General features: G+C 48.7%; 1 protein-coding gene across 2 annotated transcripts; it reads right to left on the bottom strand.

The window, feature by feature from the left end:
- Positions 1-1980: 1980 nt before the first annotated feature.
- Lmbr1l (limb development membrane protein 1 like) lies at positions 1981-16563 on the bottom strand. 2 transcript variants are annotated; one of them, XM_038343446.1, is made up of 18 exons: positions 16530-16560; positions 16198-16382; positions 13473-13557; positions 12125-12158; positions 10583-10722; positions 10358-10461; positions 9436-9562; positions 7541-7609; positions 7349-7413; positions 6994-7066; positions 6832-6915; positions 6676-6752; positions 5987-6064; positions 5626-5699; positions 4829-4919; positions 4342-4408; positions 2263-2424; positions 1981-2077 (listed from the first exon to the last, which is right to left on the bottom strand). In XM_038343446.1, the coding sequence occupies exons 2-18, from the start codon at positions 16267-16269 to the stop codon at positions 2010-2012; spliced, it is 1470 nt and encodes a 489-aa protein (XP_038199374.1). In that variant the 5' UTR covers positions 16270-16382; positions 16530-16560; the 3' UTR covers positions 1981-2009. The 2 variants fall into 2 exon arrangements, with proteins under 2 accessions (XP_038199374.1, XP_038199375.1); XM_038343447.1 differs by having other exon boundaries at positions 2263-2340; positions 16198-16563.
- Between the last annotated feature and the right edge of the window lie 3046 nt (positions 16564-19609).

Raw genomic sequence — 19609 nt, forward strand, 5'->3', positions numbered from 1 at the left:
AGCAATTCTTCAGCACAAGCTTGGTTATCGTGTACTTCCAAGGCCGTCTAGCTTAAAGTCCTGAACTTGGCAAATATTTGTGGAATCTACACCTTTTTTGTATTCCAGGCTCCCCCACCCTTCACCCAGTTCCAAGGCTAGCACTTGACGACTTTCTATGAACTAGGAGAACAAAAGGAAGAGAAAAACTCCTGACATCTGACTTCCGCTCACAAGGACGTGGTCGTGGCCACGGCAATGTAGCTCAATGGCAGAGCAAGTGCCTAGCAAGTAAGAGGTCCTGGATTTGACACCTTCTGCCCCAGGGCTGGAGAGGTCAGCAGGGCTAGCTCAGCAGACACAGGCATTTGCTGTGTTTGGTTCCCCAGAATCCACACACTGGAAGAACTGACTCAAGTTACCTTGTAAACTCCGCACACACCATGATATTCCAATCCCAATAACTGAATATTTAAAAATTTTAGAGCCAAGCCAGACGGTGGTGGCGCACACCTTTAATCCCAGGATTTGGGAGGCAGAGGTGGGCAGATCTCACTGAGTTCGAGGCCAGCCTGGTCTACAAAGAGAGTTTCAGGGACAGCCAGGACTGTTACACAGAGAAACACTGTCTCGAAAAACAACAAAAAATTCTAGGGCCAGATGTGGTGGCACATGCCTTTAATCCCAGCACTAAACAGGCAGGAACAGGTGAGTTTGAGGCCAGCCTGATCAACACAGTGAGTTCCAGGACATCCAGGGTCTACATAGGGACTCTGTGTCAAACAAAACAAAAAACGTAATTTCAAATAACTGTAAGGGATATGATCACTTTTGAAGTATGCCATGTATAATCTGAAGAAGTCTACAGATTTGTTCCTCAAGGACATCAAGGAATTTACAAAACTGAAGTCAGGTCCTTTTCTGGGGTAGAAATAAAAAACTGCCAGCCAGGCCAGGCAGTGATGGCTCATGCCTTTAATCCCAGCACTCGGGAAGCAGAGGCAGGAGTTCGAGGCCAGCCTGGTCTACAGAGCGAGTTCCAGGACAGGCTCCAAAGCCACAGAGAAACCCTGTGAAATAAAACAAACAAAACTACAAAAACCTGCCAGCCAATCACTTTACTCTACAGCTAACTGTTAAGTATGGATCCCGGTCAGGGCTGAGGGTGAACAGAGGATGGGTCTCCTATTAGTGCCCATTCCCCAGTACCCCAATTCCCCAGGCATATAAACAAAACCCCAAGTAATAGGGTGTGTCCAGAAGACTAGTCAACATTTTTTTAAAACGTCTCACCATGTAATCTTGGCTGGTTTGGAACTTGCAATGTAGACTAGGTTAACCTCAAAAAAAAAAAATCAGAGAACCCGACTCCTGAGTGCTGGGGTTGAAGGTGTAGGCCAACTTGAAGTAAAGACAAGGGAAGAATATCATCTCCGCACTGGAAGTGCAGAGGGGAAGGAAGGCTTCTCCTGGGTAGACTCGGGACCAGCTGGGACAGGTGGAATAGACAACACACAGAGACAGACTCTTTAAAAAAAACCAAGAGAACCCTGGGATCAACTTTATTGCTGATGGGTGCAGCTCTCCCTCACTGCACCTTGGTCTCTCCAGTGGTCCAAAGCCCTCCACAGGGTAGCACAGTGCTTAGGCTCCGCTGAGCCAGAGGCAAGGAAGACAGGGTCTCCACCCCAGCCCAGCCCTACCCACTCCCACCCACCCTATTGCACATCGTTATGTAAACAAGGCTTCAGGCATGGCCTGGAACAGGATTGAGGCAGATTGATGTGTAAACGGATTTGGGACCAAGAACTAGAGCCAGTCCCCCAGCTCACCTCATGCTGAGGCCACAGCTACATCTGAAAAGGCAGGAGGCCGGCCCCAAACTCTGGCTCAGATATACAGCAGTCAGGTGGTTCAGTTCCCTCCTCCACCCACCCTCTCAGACTCCCGGTCCTGAGGGCCAACCACCCTGGCTTGCCTCCAGGACTAGGCAGTGTCCAGTTTTCTCCTTCTCAACCCCTAGCGGGAGGTCACTGGTGCTGTTTCTTCCTAGAAGCCCGGGGAAAACCAGAAACAGGCAAGGGTAGCCTGTCCAGCCCTGGAAAAGAGAAGGCAAGCAGTCAGAAGTGGACACGGGTCTAGCTCCTCAGAGGTGAGGCAATCAGGGCATACAAGGGGTCAATGAGACAGGTGATCTACAAATAGGTAGTGCATTCTCTTTCCTGCTGGGGCTACCCTCGGTTCTGAATGAACTTCCCCAGCCCAGATGTCTCACCCTCTTACCAAAGGCTCGGATCAGCTCCGCTCTCACAGCCGCAGTGAAGGTCTTCACCAGACAGAGTGTGGTGAGGCCAGCAAAGGCTGCATTATAGAGAAACACGATGTAGAAATTGCCCAGCCAGTTGAAGCGTCCAAAGTCACCCAGCAGGTCAAAGCGAGTCAGCCCTGAAGTACAAAATTTATAATGAGAAGGGGGAATCCCCCAAAACCTCTCCTCAAAGGAGCCCAATTTTCTGCTGCCCCCTGGTGGCCACATCTGAACATCACATCGTCTAGCATGTCTGTGTATGTATTATTACTCTCAAACCCATTCCGAGGCCAGTTCAGGACTATTAAACGCATCAGCAGCTAAATTTGCTCTCATTCCTCCTTCCAGAGACTCGAATTTTTTCCTTCAGCTGGGCTGCCTCTAGCCTCGGGGACTTCTTGGAGTTCCCAGTATGGCAAGTGCTTCAAATATAAGAATCTACAAGTTTGCTATTAAGTTTTCAGTAGTGTACAGTTTGGTAGCTAGAAAGACTAAGCTGACTGAAAACTGTCATCACGCTGTTGTTTTGTTTGTTTGTTTTGTTGTTTTTTTGAGACAGGGTTTCCCTGTGTAACAGCCCTAGCTGTCCTGGAACCAGCCCTTGTAGACCAGGCTGGCCTCAAACTCACAAAAATCCACCTGCCTCTGCCTCCCAAGTGCTGGAATTAAAGGTGTGTACCACTATTGCCTGGCCTACCCTCTTCTGGAGCCAGACACAGAAATGGTGCAGACAAACATGCACATAAAACAAAGGAAACCAAAACAGACACCAAAAAGCTCAGTACAGGCCTTTATGAAGCTACACTGTTTCCATCTATATGTGGGATAGCGGATCTCCGCCGGTGTTTGTGAAAATTAGGGAGCATATCTAATTACAGAGCATTTTTCCTTTCTTTCTCTGTGTGTGTGTCCCTCTGTGTGCATGAGTGTGTGAGTGCCTATATGCAGAGGTCAAAGACAACTTGAAAGAGTTGGTTCTCTCCTCCCTTGTGGGCTCCAGGGAGTGAACTCCAATCAGCAGGCTTGATGGTGGCAACTGCCTTTACCGAGTCATCCCTGACCCTTGAACAACTTTTCTGAGTACATACTTAAAAAAAAAAAAAAAAAAAAAAAAAAAAAAAAAAAAAAAAAAAAAAAGAAAGAAAGAAAGAAAGAAAGAAAGAAAAGAAAAGCCAGGGGGCTGGAGAGATGGCTCAGTGGTTAAGAGCACGGCTGTTCTTCCAGAGGACCCAGGTTCAGTTCTCAGTACCTGCATGGCAGTTCACAACTGCCTATAACTCCAGTTCCAGAGGATCTGACACCCTCACACAAGCATCCACATGCAGACAAAACACCAATGCACACATAAACAAACAAACAAACAAACAAATAAATAAATAAACAAACAAATAAATTCTAGGACTGGAGAGATAGCTCAGTAGTTCAGAGCACTTGTTGCCCTTGCAGAGGACCTGGGTCAGCGCCCAGCAGCCACCAGTGCCTCACAATCATCCGTGTCTCCTCAGCGGAGGCATGTGACCACCTCCACAGGCACCATGCAGGCAAGAGGTACGCAAACACACATACAGGCAAAGCACTCATACACCTCTATGTAGCAGAGGCTTGTCCGACATCCCACAAAGCCCAGACTGGCCTTTAAGCTTCTTTTTTTTAAATTGATATTTATTGAGCTCTACATTTTTCTCTGCTCCCCTCCCTGCCTCTCCCCTCTCCCCTTTAATCCTTCCCCAAGGTCCCCATGCTCCCAATTTACTCAGGAGATCTTGTCTTTTTCTACTACCCATGTTGTCTAAGTTCTCTGTGATTGTGGTTTGTAGGCTGTAAACCTCTTTTTTTGTTTGTTTGTTTTGTTTTTTGAGACAGGGTTTCTCTGTAGCTTTTGGAGCCTGTCCTGGAACTAGCTCTTGTAGTCCAGTCTGGCCTCAAACTCACAGAGATCCGCCTGCCTCTGCCTCCGAGTGCTGGGATTAAAGGCGTGCACCACCACCCGGCGTAAAACTCATTTTCTAAAGCTGTGAAACAAGTCAATTCCCTTCCCTACTTTCAGTACTTACCAAGGGTTCGGGAGAAGACAGGAAGTGCTGAGCTTAGGACCAGGAGGCAGACACAATTTCCAATTATCTGGGTGAGAGAAAAAAAGAAGCAGGTCAGGTGATGGTGGCACAGCACTCAGGAGGCAGAGGCAGGTGGATCTCTGAGTTTGAGGCCAGACTGGACTACAAGAGCTAGCTCCAGGACAGCTAGGACTAATTCAGAGAAACTCTGTCTGAAACCCCCCCCCAAAACCCCAAAAAACCCAACCCCCCCAAAAAAAACCAAACCAAACCAAAAAGTAAAGGAAAAAGAGATAAAACTAGCAAGAGTTGCCAGCACTCTCAGGAGGCAGAAGCAGGCGGCAGAGCTCTGTGAGTTCGAGGCCAACCTGGTCTACAAATCGAGTTTCAGGACAATCAGGGCTATAGAGAGAAACCCTGTTGTGGGGGTGGGGGTTGCCAACACCCAACTCACCCATTCCCCAGGAAGCTTCTCCTCATCCCATACCTGTGTCATAGCTGTGTCGTGCCATCTGGGCCTCAGGCTTCGGAAGAGTGGAGAACTGTAGAAGCCCACGACCGAGGATATCATCAGGTAACTGCAACTGGGTTAGGGAAGAACTGGCCAACCTCTAAGGACTGCCTGTCTCAGAAAGGACTCCTAGACCTCTTTTCTGTGTGGAGTGGGTCCGCGTGTATGCAGAGGCCACAGGTCAGGCTGGGCGTCTTCTGTTGGGTCAGTTCTCACGCCACTGTGAGTTCCCAGGCTTACACAGTAGGCACTTTTACCCACAACTTTTCTCAACTGTGTGTTTACGTGTGTGGGGTGTGTGCACACGAATGTGGATACCTGCAGAGGCCAGAAGAGGGCGTCTGATGCTCTGGAGCTGGACTTATGGATGGTTGTGAGCTACCTGACCCAGGTGTTGGGAACTGAGTTTGGGTGCTTTTACAAGAGCATTAACACCCCCAACTGCTGAGTCCTCTCTCGGCCCTCACTGGACCATCTTACTGTCTTTTGAGACAGACTCTTTCAAGCCTAGAACTCATCAGTTTGGCTATACTGGCTCTTGAACACGCTGCCTAGACCTTCCTGTCTCTGCCTCCCCAGCACTGGACTACAGGCAGATGCTCTTAAGGGACTGAGTTATCTCCCCAGTCCTCAAGATCAGATAATTTCCTTGTCTGAACCCAAGTTAGATGAAGATTTGCCCCTCCCTACTATTCTCCGCCCCAGCATTCCCAAGGAGTCTACTAGGAGGCAGGTTTGGTAAGCAGAAGCCACGGGGGTTTCCAGAAGGATACAAGATCAACACAACCTGGATGATGGCACCAAAGGATCCCAGTTTGGAGAAGGAGACCTGGCCCAGGGAGGCATCCTGTGGGGGTGGGGTGACATGATTGAGGGACATTCCTACTGTGAGTACCACCAGCTCCACCCAGTCTTCCCTCTTGTCCTCAGCTTCTGTCTCCCTCTCCAACCTCCCCCCATCCCTTAAGACAGGGTTTTATGCTGTAGCACAGTGTAGCCCATTCTGTCCTGAAACTTGTGGCAATGCACCTGTTTCCTAAGTGCTAGGGTAACAGGCATCTGACAGCATATCCAGCTTCCCTAGCCTTTCTTAATTAAGCCCTCTCCAAAAGAAATGGGAAGAGAGTCCTGTACCTGCATGCCCCGTGGCATGGCAGCCTCATCAATGAGCAGCTCCAGGATGTGGATGGCCACAATGAGCACAGACAGGCCCTGTGGAGCAAGGTCACCAACTCCCATCATCCCTGCTCCAGCCCAGTGTGCTCTGAGCTCAATGTTAAGAGCATTCCCTTCAATCCAATGTTTTCAGTTTCCAACCAGCTTTAGGGACCTAGAGCTGCTGCTAGCAACACAGCACTTTGAGGAGACTACTGGACAAACTGCACCAGCCTAACTATTGAGTACACTGTGGGGCTGGGGGTGCAGCTCTGCAGAACACCAGCCTACCTATAGGGTACACTGTGGGGCTGGGGGTGCAGCTCTGCAGAACACCGGCCACACACACTCTCTGAGGAAATGACCTAGGCAAAGGTACCATTTCCCCTAAAATTATTCCTGAAGTCCTAATCCAGCACAGGAGAGACAAGAGATTTCAACCTTTATTCTCCTTCTGTGTACTTTCTCAATGACCTTGTGTGACTTGGGGCAAGCCAGTTGTATTTCTTCATCCACAAGATGGGAATTAATGCTCTGAGCACAGGACATAAAGCAGGCCCTCTGAGAGGCAACTGCTGCTATGGATGACAACCATGTCAACACATATCTCTATCCTCCCTGAGGACCCACTTACGCCCCACCCCACCAAAGGGTGCTAGCAAACGCACCGTCAGCAACAGCAGACACAGCATGGCCAGAGGATAGCCCAGGTTCCGCTGCCAGGCTGAAGCCTTCCGCCGCTTTTCTGTGCAGGGGTGGGAGGTGGTTAGCGAGTGTTTGAAACAAGGAACTACTCTCCCCGGGAAAAGCACCAGTCCACATACCCAAGAGGACCCTCTGGGTCTGCAGAGCCAGGACCTGTCTGTGCAGCAGCTCCATGTCCAAAGGCAGCCAGCAGGAGGTGGGATCTGAGGGCAGAGAACAAACTTCCCTTCAGTGCTTGCCAAGGCCAATCCACCACCCAGGCAGGGGAGCGGTAAACTCACTGCAGATTCTTCGAGTCAGAGCTGCCTCCTCAAACACCGAACAGTTCAGCTGTTCCTCCAGGTCTTCCAGTAACTGGGGGCAGGGGACAGGAAGCTGTCAGAGGCGCTGACCCCGACAGCCCCCTCTACAGCCCTAGTCTAACTCCAGTTCACCACCCCATGCCCAGGAGCTTTGTCCTATTCCTTCCAATTCCTCGCGTTCTGACCAGCTCCAGATGATGGGGCAAAGGACACGATATCGACCAAGGGTTTGGCCTTCTGCGAGTTGTGCACAACACAACCGTGGGTTCATTTTGCAGCTTGGCCTCAGATGCAAAACATCCACCCTGTACAAAAGGCAAGGAGCACCACGTACCCGGGGCTTGACCAGCAACTTCCCAGTGACAGAGAACATGCGGGCAAGACCTAGTGGAGTGCACACTGTAGGGACAGGAGCATGTCAGTCACCTCGCAGATCCTTCACTCCCTCTCCCTCCCCAGCCCTTCTCCTTCCACCCTGACCACAGGAGCTCTTCCACGCTCTTTCTCTCTCCGACTCTGCACTCACCCAGGAGCAGGAGCACTCCGAGGAAGGAGATACAGGAGTAGAGGTAGGGGAGGTAGTACTCCCAGAAATCTAAAGACAAGAAGAGCACGTCAGCTTGTCTTACTTCTCCTGATTCCTAGGAAGTGACAGGGCTCAGTCCACACAAGAACACAATGCAAACACCTCCAGGCTATAGGCAAGTAACTACTGCGGAGAGCTGGCCCAGTTTAGAAGTGGAGTGCTGAGCAAACTGGAGATCCTCATTTATACGAAAGGCAGGCACAGCTGCTATCTGGCCCAGGGGAGCAGGGTTAAACACAGCCAGAACCTCGATTCTAAAATGGGAGGCTGGGTGTGGTGCCTGTAATTCCAGCAGAAGCCGGAGGTCGAGGCAGAAGATTTCAAGACCAGCCTGGGCTTTACAGTGAACAACTGGTTATCTATTATCTATTATTTTTAACCAATGTCTATGTAGCTCCGGCTGACCTTGAACTCCCAGAATACTGTAATTAAAATTACATGCTATCATCCTGGCTGATTATTTATTTCTTAAAATCACTGCATGGACCCAGAGGAATATTTCTATATGTCAAATGTGTTCAAAGTCCATCAGTTTTGAACTTCAGTCTATAGAAATGATGCCAGTTTTTTCCACAGCTGATCAAATGCAACTCAAGAGCCAGCATTTTTTTTTTTCTTTTTAAGATAGAATCTTAGCTGGGTGATAGCAGCAAACACCTTTAATAGCACTTTAGGAGGCAGAAGCAAGCAGATCTCTGGGAGTTCAAGGGACAGCCAATGTTTCTTTGCGAAAACAAAGAAACATTGTGCGGTGGGGAGCCAGGCGGTCTTGGCACACACCTTTAATCCCAGCACTCTCTGGGAGTTCGAGGCCAGCCTGGTCTACAAGAGCGAGTTCCAGGACAGGCTCCAAAGCTACATAGAGAAACCCTGTCTTGAAACCCCTCCTCCCAGAAAGGGAAAGAGAGAGAGAGAGAGAGAGAGAGAGAGAGAGAGAGAGAGAGAGAGAGAGAGAGAGAGAGAGAGAGAGAGAGAGAGAGAACGAGAACATCTTCCCATCCCATCGTCCATAGCCCAAGATGGCCTTACACTCACTATATGAATTCATGGCAGTTACCCTTACTTAGTCCAGAGTGCTCAAATTACAAACTCTAAAGAGGAGGTAGGAGGGAAGGCTGGAGAGATGGCTCACTGGTTAAGAGCACTTGTTGATCTTGCAGAGAACCCAGGTTTGTTTTCCAGCACCCAAATGGCAGCTCCAGCCTTCCGCAGCTCCAATTCCAGAGGGTCTGGTGCCCTCTTCTGGTCTCAGATGGTGCTGCACAGATGTGGTACACAGGCATGCATACAGGGAAAAATCCATACACATAAATGTTCAAAAAAACTGGGCGGTGGTGGTGCATGCCTTTAATCCCAGCACTCGGGAGGGACAGTCAGATCTCTGTGAGTTCAAGGCCAGCCTGGTCTACAAGAGCTAGTTCTAAAACAGGCTCCAAAGCTACAGAGAAACCCTGCCTCAAAACAAAACAAAACAAATCTTAAAAAAAAAGAGGAAAAAGCTGGAGCTCTATTAAGGTTTGGATACAAAATGGTCTTTCAAAACGTGAGCATTGAAGGCCTGGTCTCCGTTACAACGCAGAGGCGTGCTCTTAGGAAGTAACTAGAGCTAGAATTTTGGCCACCCACGGGTTTATAAACTTTGCTCCAGCACATGCCCCTTGCCATGAGGTTCAGCTTCACCACAGCCCAGAAACCAGAGCTGAATGATCAAAGACTAAAGCCTCTGAACCCAGGACTGTTCTTCCTTTGAATCACAGTGACAGAAAAAGACTAAAGCCTCTGAACCCAGGACTGTTCTTCCTTTGAATCACAGTGACAGAAAGTTTAACTCTTACCATAGAGTGACTCCCTGCTGGCCTTGTCATTATCTACAATGGCTGATGCCACCCACACCATGCCCAGCACAAGCAGAGTGAGGAGTATCAACATCACCACTGTCTCGTAGACCCGGCCCAGGACACCCTGCAGGAGGAAGAGACAGGTAAAGCACAGGGGTAAACCACACATCAGAGCTATGCCTGGGCTTAAGGCACCAAGGAGGTCTGGATTCAGTAGACAAGAGGGAGTGATGGGGCTGGAGAGATGGCTCAGTGGTTAAGAGCATTGCCTGCTCTTCCAAAGGTCCTGAGTTCAATTCCCGGCAACCACGTGGTGGCTCACAACCATCTGTAAAGAGGTCTGGTGCCCTCTTCTGGCCTGCAGACATGCACACAAACAGAATATTGTATACATAATAAATAAATAAATATTAAAAAAAAAAGAGGGAGTGATTCTCTCTTTAATTCTGAACCACTCTGCCGTCCTACTCGTCCAGGTCATTCCATATTCTGGGGATTCACTTGAATTTCCACCCTCCAATCATTCAGTCTCGTCTGCTCCAAGGAGATGGCCATGAGGTCAACATCACACAGGCTCTCTGCTCTCTGCCTTTGGTGCAGCCTGCCCCATGCAGGGGTCAGCAGGGAAGTGGGAGGGGTGGAGCATGTCTGGGGCTTCCTATGTTTTCTCTCACCTTTGGCATATTAGTTTCAGCAGCAGCTACATAAGACAGTTAACTCTTCTGCTAAATGAGCTCCTATTCTCCATTTTAACTACCAGTGGTCCTAGAAATGCCCCCAAAGGCTTGGGGTCACAGTGACTTTTCATGCTGCTACAGCCGCAGACTCCTTGTCCCATCCCTTAACTCTGACTGAAGTCTGCAGTTTATCCCTAGAGTAGAGCTCTGCTTCTCGCCTGAGTTCATGTTTCCTCACTTACCTTTCTGGAGCCAGCGAAGCCCTCAGACTCTGTGAAGAAATATGCAAAGGGCATAAGGAAGATGAGAGACAGGTTGGAGAAGAGAAAAACGAGGTTCCAAAGACCTAGAGTCAAAAAGGAAAAGCAGAGTTGGTCATTGAGGGGCCAGTCAAGGTGGGTGACAGGACTGATGAGCCTAATTACCTGCCCTACTCCCTACCCCAAGCTCCAGTCCAGACCACATACCATGGATGAGGGAGCCGTTGAGCCACTGGATATAGTAGTTCCTCGGCAACGAGAGCAACACCTCATTGCTGATGATGGAGAAAGGCAAAAGTAAGACGGCACCCAGGGCGACTGCCAGGGTAAAGGTGCACAGCTCCAGCCTGAGAAGAGGGAAGGACGGGTCAGCCCAGCACTCACTGCCCTATTGCCCCCTACGAGCCCCACTTCCCCCCAAGACTTCTACTTCTAGAACCATCAGGAGCGATGGGGGGGGGGGGAGCTGTCCAGCTGGGCTCTGCCCACTGCCATCCCACCCTAGTCCTTACCTACAGGGTAGCCTCGGCAGCTGGGACAGACGCCACCTTAGGTAGTCATGGCACCTAGTCACCAGCTGTGTCACTTGTTTAGGCTGTCCCAGGAATGCCATCTTCCCATGCATGCCTATAGGGCATGCCAGGAATGCTAACAAAGCTCCTCTCTGCTTAGGGGTACAGATTTCTGAGCTTGCCTTTTCTGTGTGGATAAGAGCTCGGTCTCCATATGGCTATGCCCTTTAAGAAGGTGTTAGTGCAGAGAATAAAGACAAGCTAAAACCCAACTTCATAAGCAAGGCTTGTGCCACAGGCTGCACCAGCTGGGAACACATTCAGAAAAGGAGAGTGCTGCCTTCTAGTCTGTTAGTCCAGAGGGGGCATCTCCGTATTTCCTCTGTATGTGCTGCGAGGGAATGGGAACTGTCCATGGGGGACTGGAGAGATGGCTCAGCAATTAAGAGCACTGACTGCTCTTCCTGAGGACCTGGGTTCAATTCCCGGCACCCACATGGCAGCTCACAGGTGTTGGTGACTCCAGGTCCAGGGGACTCAACATCCATGGCAAAACACAAATGTATATAAAATAAATAAGATTTTAAAAAAATGTCCATAATAAGGGCCTTCCTCTAACAACCAAGCACTTTTTTTTTTTTTTTTGGTTTTTCGAGACAGGGTTTCTCTGAAGCTTTTTTAGAGCCTGCCCTGGAACTAGCTCTTGTAGACCAGGCTGGTCTCGAACTCACAGAGATCCGCCTGCCTCTGCCTCCCGAGTGCTGGGATTAAAGGCGTGCGCCACCACCGCCCGGCTACAACCAAGCACTTTTGTCTTCGGGTGTTTTGTGTGTCTGTGTGTGTGGTGGAGGGTATTCAAGACGGTTTCTCTAATCCCTCAGGGGTTTTCGATCTTCACCAAAGCCTGCCCTGTTTCCATCAGCCTGTCTCCCCCTTCCATTCCCCACCCACATTGACTGTTAGGAGGTGAAGCCAAGCTGAAGCCATTTCCTGGTGACTCAGGCCCCAGCCAATATCCACATCATGAAGCTCCTGGACCAACTAGGGAGACAGGAACAGCAGCTTTTCTGAACATCCCAAGAAAGCATAGGGCAAAGCCGGAAGAAGCCAGAAATAGGGTGAAGTAGGAACTCCTCTTGGATGGATGACAGCTCCTTCTCCCGCTGCCCTAGAGGACTTTCTAGATCTCAGCATCTAAAAGGCCCTGGATTCGGGTGCTGAAGGTATTGACACTCACGCAATCTTGTTAACTGTAGCATCTTCATCATCCACTGCAAGAGACAGACAGGAAGAAGACTCAGCAGGACACCAGTGGGCGGCTCTGGGAGCCAAACTTATTACAATGTGTCCCCTGTCCCCGTCATTGAAGACAGTGCTGAAAAAGAGGCTCTGGGAGATCTTACATTATAAACCTCACAGCCTATTCCCCAACCAAGGCGGCAGCTTGATGATAGTGGCCCTAGGCACACAGAATAGAAGCCCCTGATTCCCATGCTCTTCTCCTTCTCATCACTAACAGGTTCCTCTTTAGAGAGGCTCAGACTGCAGTCTGTGAGGTTGTTCACATCAGTGGCTGGGTGAAGGAAAAAGAAACGAGCACAGGGGGAAGATGGACTTCACAGAGAAAAGTCCCCCAGGGGACAGCACTAATGTAGTGCTGGGCATGTTCCTCTAACCCCATCGAGATCCATGAGACCCAAAGCCACACTCCAAGAAAACTTAGCCTCTCTACAAAAAGAAAGACTGCTGTCAGCAGACCGTGGGAGGAGCCAGGTCCTTGTGGGAGAGCACTAGGAAGGGGATGCCCATGGCACTCACCCTGCAGTTACCAGTTCATGTTCACAGATGGCTCTCACTTGGTCCTCCCAGGGACAAAGTACCAGGAGGACTAATTATGCCCAATTTGTAGGGTGAAACTGAGGATCAGGAAAGTTACATGGATGCTGGGGAGCAATGCCGTATGACTTTAATCCTAGTACTTGGGGGCAGAGGCATGCGGATCTCTTTGAGTTCAAGACCAAGCTGGTCTACAAAGCAAGTTCCAGGAAAGCCAGGACTACACACAGAGAAACCCTGTCTCAAAAAAAAAAAAAAAAAAAAAAAAAAAAAAAAAAAAAAAAAGAAGGAATAAAAACTACATGGATAGGGATGTGGTAGCACATCCCAATATACCTTGGGAGGTGGGAGGTAGAGACAGGAGTTCAAGGTCACCCTTAGCTACAAGGAGTTTGAGGCCAGCCAGGACTACATGAGATATTGTCTATAAAGCAAAATAAAACCAAGAAAGGGGTACCTGATTTTGAAAATGCCACAATAAAACATTATTTTGTCATTATTTTGTACTCTAACTTAAAATATAAACAAATAAAGTAATTAAGTAACAAGAAAGAAATGAAAGCTATTTCCATCTGTTTCTCTAGCGGCCACCTTAGCCCTGCTTGTGGAAGGATGGGGCTGAGCAGCAAAGGTTTCAAACAGCCCAGCACAGCCACCACTCCTTTCCCAACAGGCACCGTCACCCACTCCTCTGGGGCTGGCTCCATGGCAACTGGAACTCTGGCTGAAGGCAGGGAGGTCAAAAGTACCTGTGGTGAACTCAGCAGGCTTCTTGAAGCGGGTCAGGAAGATATGGCAGAGGATGTAGAGTGTTGCAAACAGAAGTATTGAGATCTGTGCCAAAAAAAACAACCTGGAATGACATGTTCTATATAGTTTCTAGCACATTCCACAGCCCCATGGGTTCCATACATCCTGGGATTCTACATTGCTCACTGATGCCTTCCTTCTAGTTACAGTACTGGGGGCTCCAAGCAGGACCAAACAGAGGCTATCCCAAGTCCCTGGGAAACAGTGCCAACCAAGTCCCAGCACTTCGCTGGAGCCACAAGCTTCAACCATATCTTTAGAGGTGAACAGAGAAACTACTAGAAATATATATATACACATGCATACACATATCCTATACCCTAAAATCAGGCCATAGAACGAGAGACTGACTATACTTTGACAACATTCCAGGAAAGTAACAGGCTTGAGAAAAAGTTGTCTGCATTTTCTTCGTATTTTTCCTACCCAACTCCATTTGCTGTCATGAGAAAGTATACTCCATGAACTGCTTTATCAGAATCGTGTCTACAGAGCAAATCTGAACTTCTACTGTTTATTCAGAACCTGAAACAGGTCTGCTCTGTGGCCAGCTAGAGCCATTTAATTATCATTCAGCAAGGCTGTAGTCAGGCCCGACATTTCCAGAGTTGGTCATCTGCCACTTTAAAATCCTCAGGTTCTTCCACAAGTGACTTTCAACTTCAGGGCCAGGGCTCCTAGGACCTACCCATGGCCCTGAGTGGTTAGACAGGACTGAACTTGAACAGATTAATTAGTATGTGGGTTACATCTAGACACTTCCCCAAAGCCAGAGAATACAAAAAAAAAAAAAAAAAAAAAAAAAAAGATATCACTGCAGTTGAGGTAGGCAAACACAAGATCAGTCTCCCATGACTTCTAGTCTCCAAGAGGAACTGACCTTATAGGAAATATGTTCAGTGATAAGGAGAGAAGACACCAAGAAGTCCTGAGTCTGGGATACGACTGCAGCTTCTGACTTAGGAAACCCCCATAGAAGCAGTCATTTTTACAGCTATATTCTGTTCATTCTGCCCTGAACTTGAGCAATACCCAAGAAGGTAGAAGAGCTTAGAAGGTCAGGCTTGGACTTCCACCCACTTCTAGTAGAGGCTAGATTGTTCTTTTTTTTTTTTTTTTTTTTTTTGACACAGTTTATCTGTGTAGCCCTGGCTGGCCTGGAATTCGCTCTGTAGACCAGGCAGGCCTCAAACTCAGAGATCCATCTGTCTCTGCCTCCAGAGTACTAAGATTAAAGGCATGCATCACCACCACCATCCGGCCCAGGCCACTTCTAACTTCTAGATGGAAGCCATGACGTACACAAGACCTTCAGGTGCCCTTGGCCGGTGCTGATGTCCTAAGCTAACAGCTTAGAAGGCAGAAGCATAAGCAGTTCCTAAGGGCTCATCCCTCCAAGTGGTGAGTCCCTATATAGTGTCTCAAAGCCTAGATGTGCCCGATGCCCACCAAGGACACACAAGGATGCTACTTGATTCCTACACCTGGGGCCGTGCACTTGTACTTTCCAGTCCTCCTTGATAAAGGCAGCCCTCAGTATATCCTGTGTCCCTTTACCTTTTCTTCATTCTAAGCAAGCCGAGACTTCTTTCCATTCCTCCAAACCCTTCCCTTTTCATTTTAGTATGCTCAGAGTTCTATGCAGAAACACCAGAGAGATGGTTCCTGCAGGTTATCCTGAAGGAATAAGAACACGCTAGAGGGCCAGGCGGTGGTGGTGCACACCTTTAATCCCAGCACTCGGGAGGCAGAGGCAGGTGGATCTCTGTTGAGTTCGAGGCCAGCCTGGTCTATAGAGCTAGTTCCAGGACAGGCTCCAAAAGCTACAGAGAAACCCTGTCTCGAAAAACTAACCAACCAACGAACCAAACAAACAAACAAACACGCTAGATGTGCTCAGGACTACTGTGGACCCCCCCCCCCCCACACACACACACAGAAGAACTCCCAGAATGGCTAGTCTTACAGTCTTCCAGGGTGTCAAATAAATTATCAGGAAGTGTTGTGGGGTGTGCGTCACTGTGTTGGCTTGTGTTTGGAATGCTGCATGTCAAAGGCCCAGGGTTCAATCACAACACGAATGAAAACAAACCATCATTGAAGGGAAGAGAAAAATAGGCGCGGAAACTTCGGTGCCTCCCCATCTCCACATCTTACAACCCACCTCGGACAGGATTACTTTCTTCCTTGGTGGTGGGGGGGAGACCCACCACATCCCCTACTCTTTCCTCGCGCCACCACTGCACGTCCCTATTTAACTGCTTTGTGTGTGACCGGGTCTCGCTTCATCCCAACATCAGCTACGATTGCCCTCCATCTACTTTTAAGGGGAATACGCACATCAACTTGTCCCAAAGCAAATCCATCCTTTTGCGGAGGATCAGACTTTTCCGCACAAGAGGACCCACTGCCAGGAACGCCCGCCGAGGAGGAGTCGAAGGGGGCGGGGGGAGGGGCGAGCAGCCGAGGAACGGAAACCCCGCGGCTTTGTTTACGACTCATGGACCCAGCACACCCGACTCAGGAGTTCGCCATCCCGGCCCCGGCCCTCTCAAGTACCGAGGTGCTGGGAGCCGGGGCAGCAGGAATTCCGGTCCCCACCGCTGCCCGCGCCCCTCCCACCTCGGCCCGGCCAGCCCCTTCCCGCCCAGGTCCCGCACTCACGATGCACTCGCGGACCCGGTCGTGGAACAGCTGCTCTCGCACGGATAGCACTTCGTAGTCAGCTGCTTCCATACTCTGCTCAGCATGACTGGGGCGGGGCTGTCTCCGGGCCCGGGGAGGACGAGCGGGGATGAGGCCGCCGCCGCCCGCCAAGCACCCGGACCCAGCCTAGGAGCTGCTCCTCGCTGCCCGTGACGGAAACTCAAGGTAATCTGGGGCTCAGATTCAGCCGTCGGACGCACTGCCCTTAAAGGGGCAGGCCCCAGCCCGCCTTGTCTTAAAGGGCTCGGATCCCCCCGCGGCTCCCTCCCCTTTAAGGTGGGGTCACTCACAGTCACGTTTCAACGCAAGTACCGGCCGCCCAGCTACGCGGAAGCTCCCGGCTCAGTGCTATCCTTTTAAGAGGCCCGGTGACGACACAAGGCCTGGGCGGGTTTCTTTCAAACAGCGGAACTTATTGGCTGCTTATTGGCTGTCGCTCATCGTGAAGGGTGCGCTGATAGGATATTCTGGAAAAGGAGGCGGGATATTTTTGGCCTGTCGAAGCTATTGTAAAACGAAGAATCCACTTGATCCTCTGTTGAGATGTGCTGATTCCAGGATATTAGTATCAGCCACAATTTTAGTTTAAATGAATGGTTTGGATCAGGACAACCAGTCGAGATGTAAGAGCACCACGCGGCCCAAGGGTCTATAGCGTTTTCTCAAAGTGTATTACTTTTGGAGATTTCCCCAGCCACTCCTGAAAGCTTTCTCTCAATCATTTTTATGGAAGGCCTAGGATATTAGAGAACAAATAGTAAAAACAAAAGTTCGATAGGAAAGCCGGGCGGTGGTGGCACACGTCTTTAATCCCAGGAGGCAGGGACAGGCTGATCTCTGAGTTCCAGCTAGCCTAGTCTATAGAGTGAGTTCCAAGACAGCCAGGGCTACACACAGACACCCTGTCACTAGGGAAAAAAAAAAAAGCCGGCGGTCGCCTTTAATCCCAGCACTCCGGAGGCAGAGGCAGGTGGATCTCTGCGAGTGCGAGGCCAGCCTGGTCTACAGAATGAGTTCTAGGACAGTTTCCAAAGCTACACAGAGAAGCCCTGTCTTGAAAAATCAAACCAGGCTGGGCGGTGGTGGCGCACGCCTTTAATCCCAGCACTCGGGAGGCAGAGGCAGGCGGATCTCTGAGTTCGAAGCCAGCCTGGTCTACAAGAGCTAGCTCCAGGACAGGCTCTAGAAACTACAGGGAAACCCTGTCTCGAAAAACCAAAAAAAAAAAAAAAAAAAAGAAAAATCAAACCAAAAATAAAAGGTCACGAAACTTTTTTGTTGACAGGTCTTGCTTTGCAAACCAGGCTATCCTTGACTTCTCAATGATCTTACTCAACCTTCCAGTTGATTGCTAGATGATAGGCATATTCTACCAGGCCTGGGCTATCCTGAAACCCTGTGAGGAAATGTCCACAGGGAATATTGGTGAGCGGAATGAGCCAAACATTAACTAACTACCAAACATTAACTACCTACCTGCTATGTGACATTCTCTTTATAGCCTTTATCTAATTTTAACATCATAGCAGAAATTTGAAACTAGAAAATAGAGGTTGTCATGGTCCTACTTAAAACTTAGAATCTAGGCCTGGTGGTGGTGGTGCACACTTTTAATCTCAGTGCTCAGGAGGCAGAGGCAAGCGGATCTCTGTGAGTTTAAGGCCAGCCTGATCTACAGAGTGAATTCCAGGTCACCTAGGGCTGTTACATAGAGAAAGCCTGTCTCGAAGAACAAAAATAATAAATAATTTTTAAAAAGCCTTAGAATCAGGAGCTAGAGAGATGGCTCAACAGTTAAGAGCATTGGTTGTCCTTGCAAAGGACCCGGGTTCATTTCCTAGCACCCACATGGCAGCTCACAACTGTAACTCTATTTTCAGGGAATCTGACACTTTCACACCAATGCACATAAAAAATGAAAAAGCCTTAGACTCTAGCTGGGCATTGTGGCAGGCACTTTTAATCCCAGCACTAGGAAGGCTGAAGCAGATGGATCTCTAAACTCAAGGCCAACCTGTTCTACTCTACACATTGAATTCCAGGCCAACCAAAGTGACGTGATGAGAATCTATCTCAAAAAAACAAAACAAAAAGAAAATCATTTGCTGTGTATGCACGTGTACGTAGCAAGCTTTCTTGTTGGCCTATCTTTGGATCACCAACCCCCAAATAAAAACACAAAGACTGCCGGGCGGTGGTGGCGCACACCTTTAATCCCAGCACTCGCACTCGGGAGGCAGAGGCAAGCGGATCTCTGAGTTCGAGGCCAGCCTGGTCTACAAGAGCTAGTTCCAGGACAGGCTCTAGAAACTACAGGGAAACCCTGTCTCGAAAAAAAAACAAACAAAAAAAAAAACCCCCAAAGACTAACTATGAAAACTTAGGCTTCTTACCAACTAGCTCTCATAGCTTAAATAAACCTGAATTTATTTATTCATTTTTTGTTTTCTTATTATTTTGGCTTTTCGAGACAAGGTTTCTCTATGTAACATCCCTGACTGTCCTGGAACTTGCTGTAGACTGGGCTGGCCTTTAATTTATTGAGATCTGCCTGCCTCTGCCTCTAGAGCCCTGGGATTAAAGGTGCGCACCACCACTACCCGACTTTAACCCATTTTTATTAATCTATTTCTTCCACGTGGCTCGGTTACTTCGCCTTTGTACCACATGTCTGATTTCTTCAGTGTCTTGCTGTCCTCTCTCACGCTCCTATACTCATCCCCAATTCTTCTCTGCCCGGAATTTCCTCTATTCATTCATTCTCTCCTTCCTAGCTATTGGTCATTTAGCTCTGTATTAAAACAATCACAGTGACACATCTTCACACAATATAAACAAATATTCCACAACATATATATGTATACATAGTTGGCCTCCACATTGTTGAATTCCACATTTGTGAGATCAATTAATCTCAAATTTAAAAAAAAAAGAATAAAAAAGGGTACCTGTCAAGATGTTTCAGTTGGTAAAATGCTGTCCTGCAGGTAGGAGCTAAGTTCCATCCCTAGTAGACAGTTAGTAGTGCACACTGGTGAACGAAGCACTGGGGCTGAGGAGATGAAGATAATAGAATCCCCAATACCCTATTGATGTAGCCTCAGGGCCTAGCAACAGGCCAAGTCTTAAAAAACATTTGGAGTACAAAGAGAGAACTGGTCTCCAAGAACAACAGCAAGATACAGTTAGGGCTGGGAATGTAGCTCAGTGGTAAAGAACTTAGTTAGCACGTGCAAGACCTTGGATTTGGTCCCCAGTACCATGAAAAAAAACCAATTTGGAAGCAAAATCACGTCTGTATTTAGCACACATATAGACTTATATGTTCTTGTCAATAGTCCCTAAACAATATAGTATAATAACTACTTGT

The sequence above is a fragment of the Arvicola amphibius genome, chromosome 9 (assembly GCF_903992535.2).
Source record: "Arvicola amphibius chromosome 9, mArvAmp1.2, whole genome shotgun sequence".
Lineage (NCBI taxonomy): Eukaryota > Metazoa > Chordata > Mammalia > Rodentia > Cricetidae > Arvicola > Arvicola amphibius.

Excerpts from the sequence above, each read along its gene's own strand:
- Lmbr1l (XM_038343446.1), bottom strand. The coding sequence starts at position 16,269 with ATGGAAGCAGCTGACTACGAAGTGCTATCCGTGCGAGAGCAGCTGTTC. Across the intron at positions 6,065-6,675 it reads TGTGTCTGCTGTTGCTGACG|GGCCTGTCTGTGCTCATTGT; the intron begins GTGCGTTTGCTA and ends CTTGCTCCACAG. Across the intron at positions 4,409-4,828 it reads ACGACACAGCTATGACACAG|ATAATTGGAAATTGTGTCTG; the intron begins GTATGGGATGAG and ends TCTCTCACCCAG.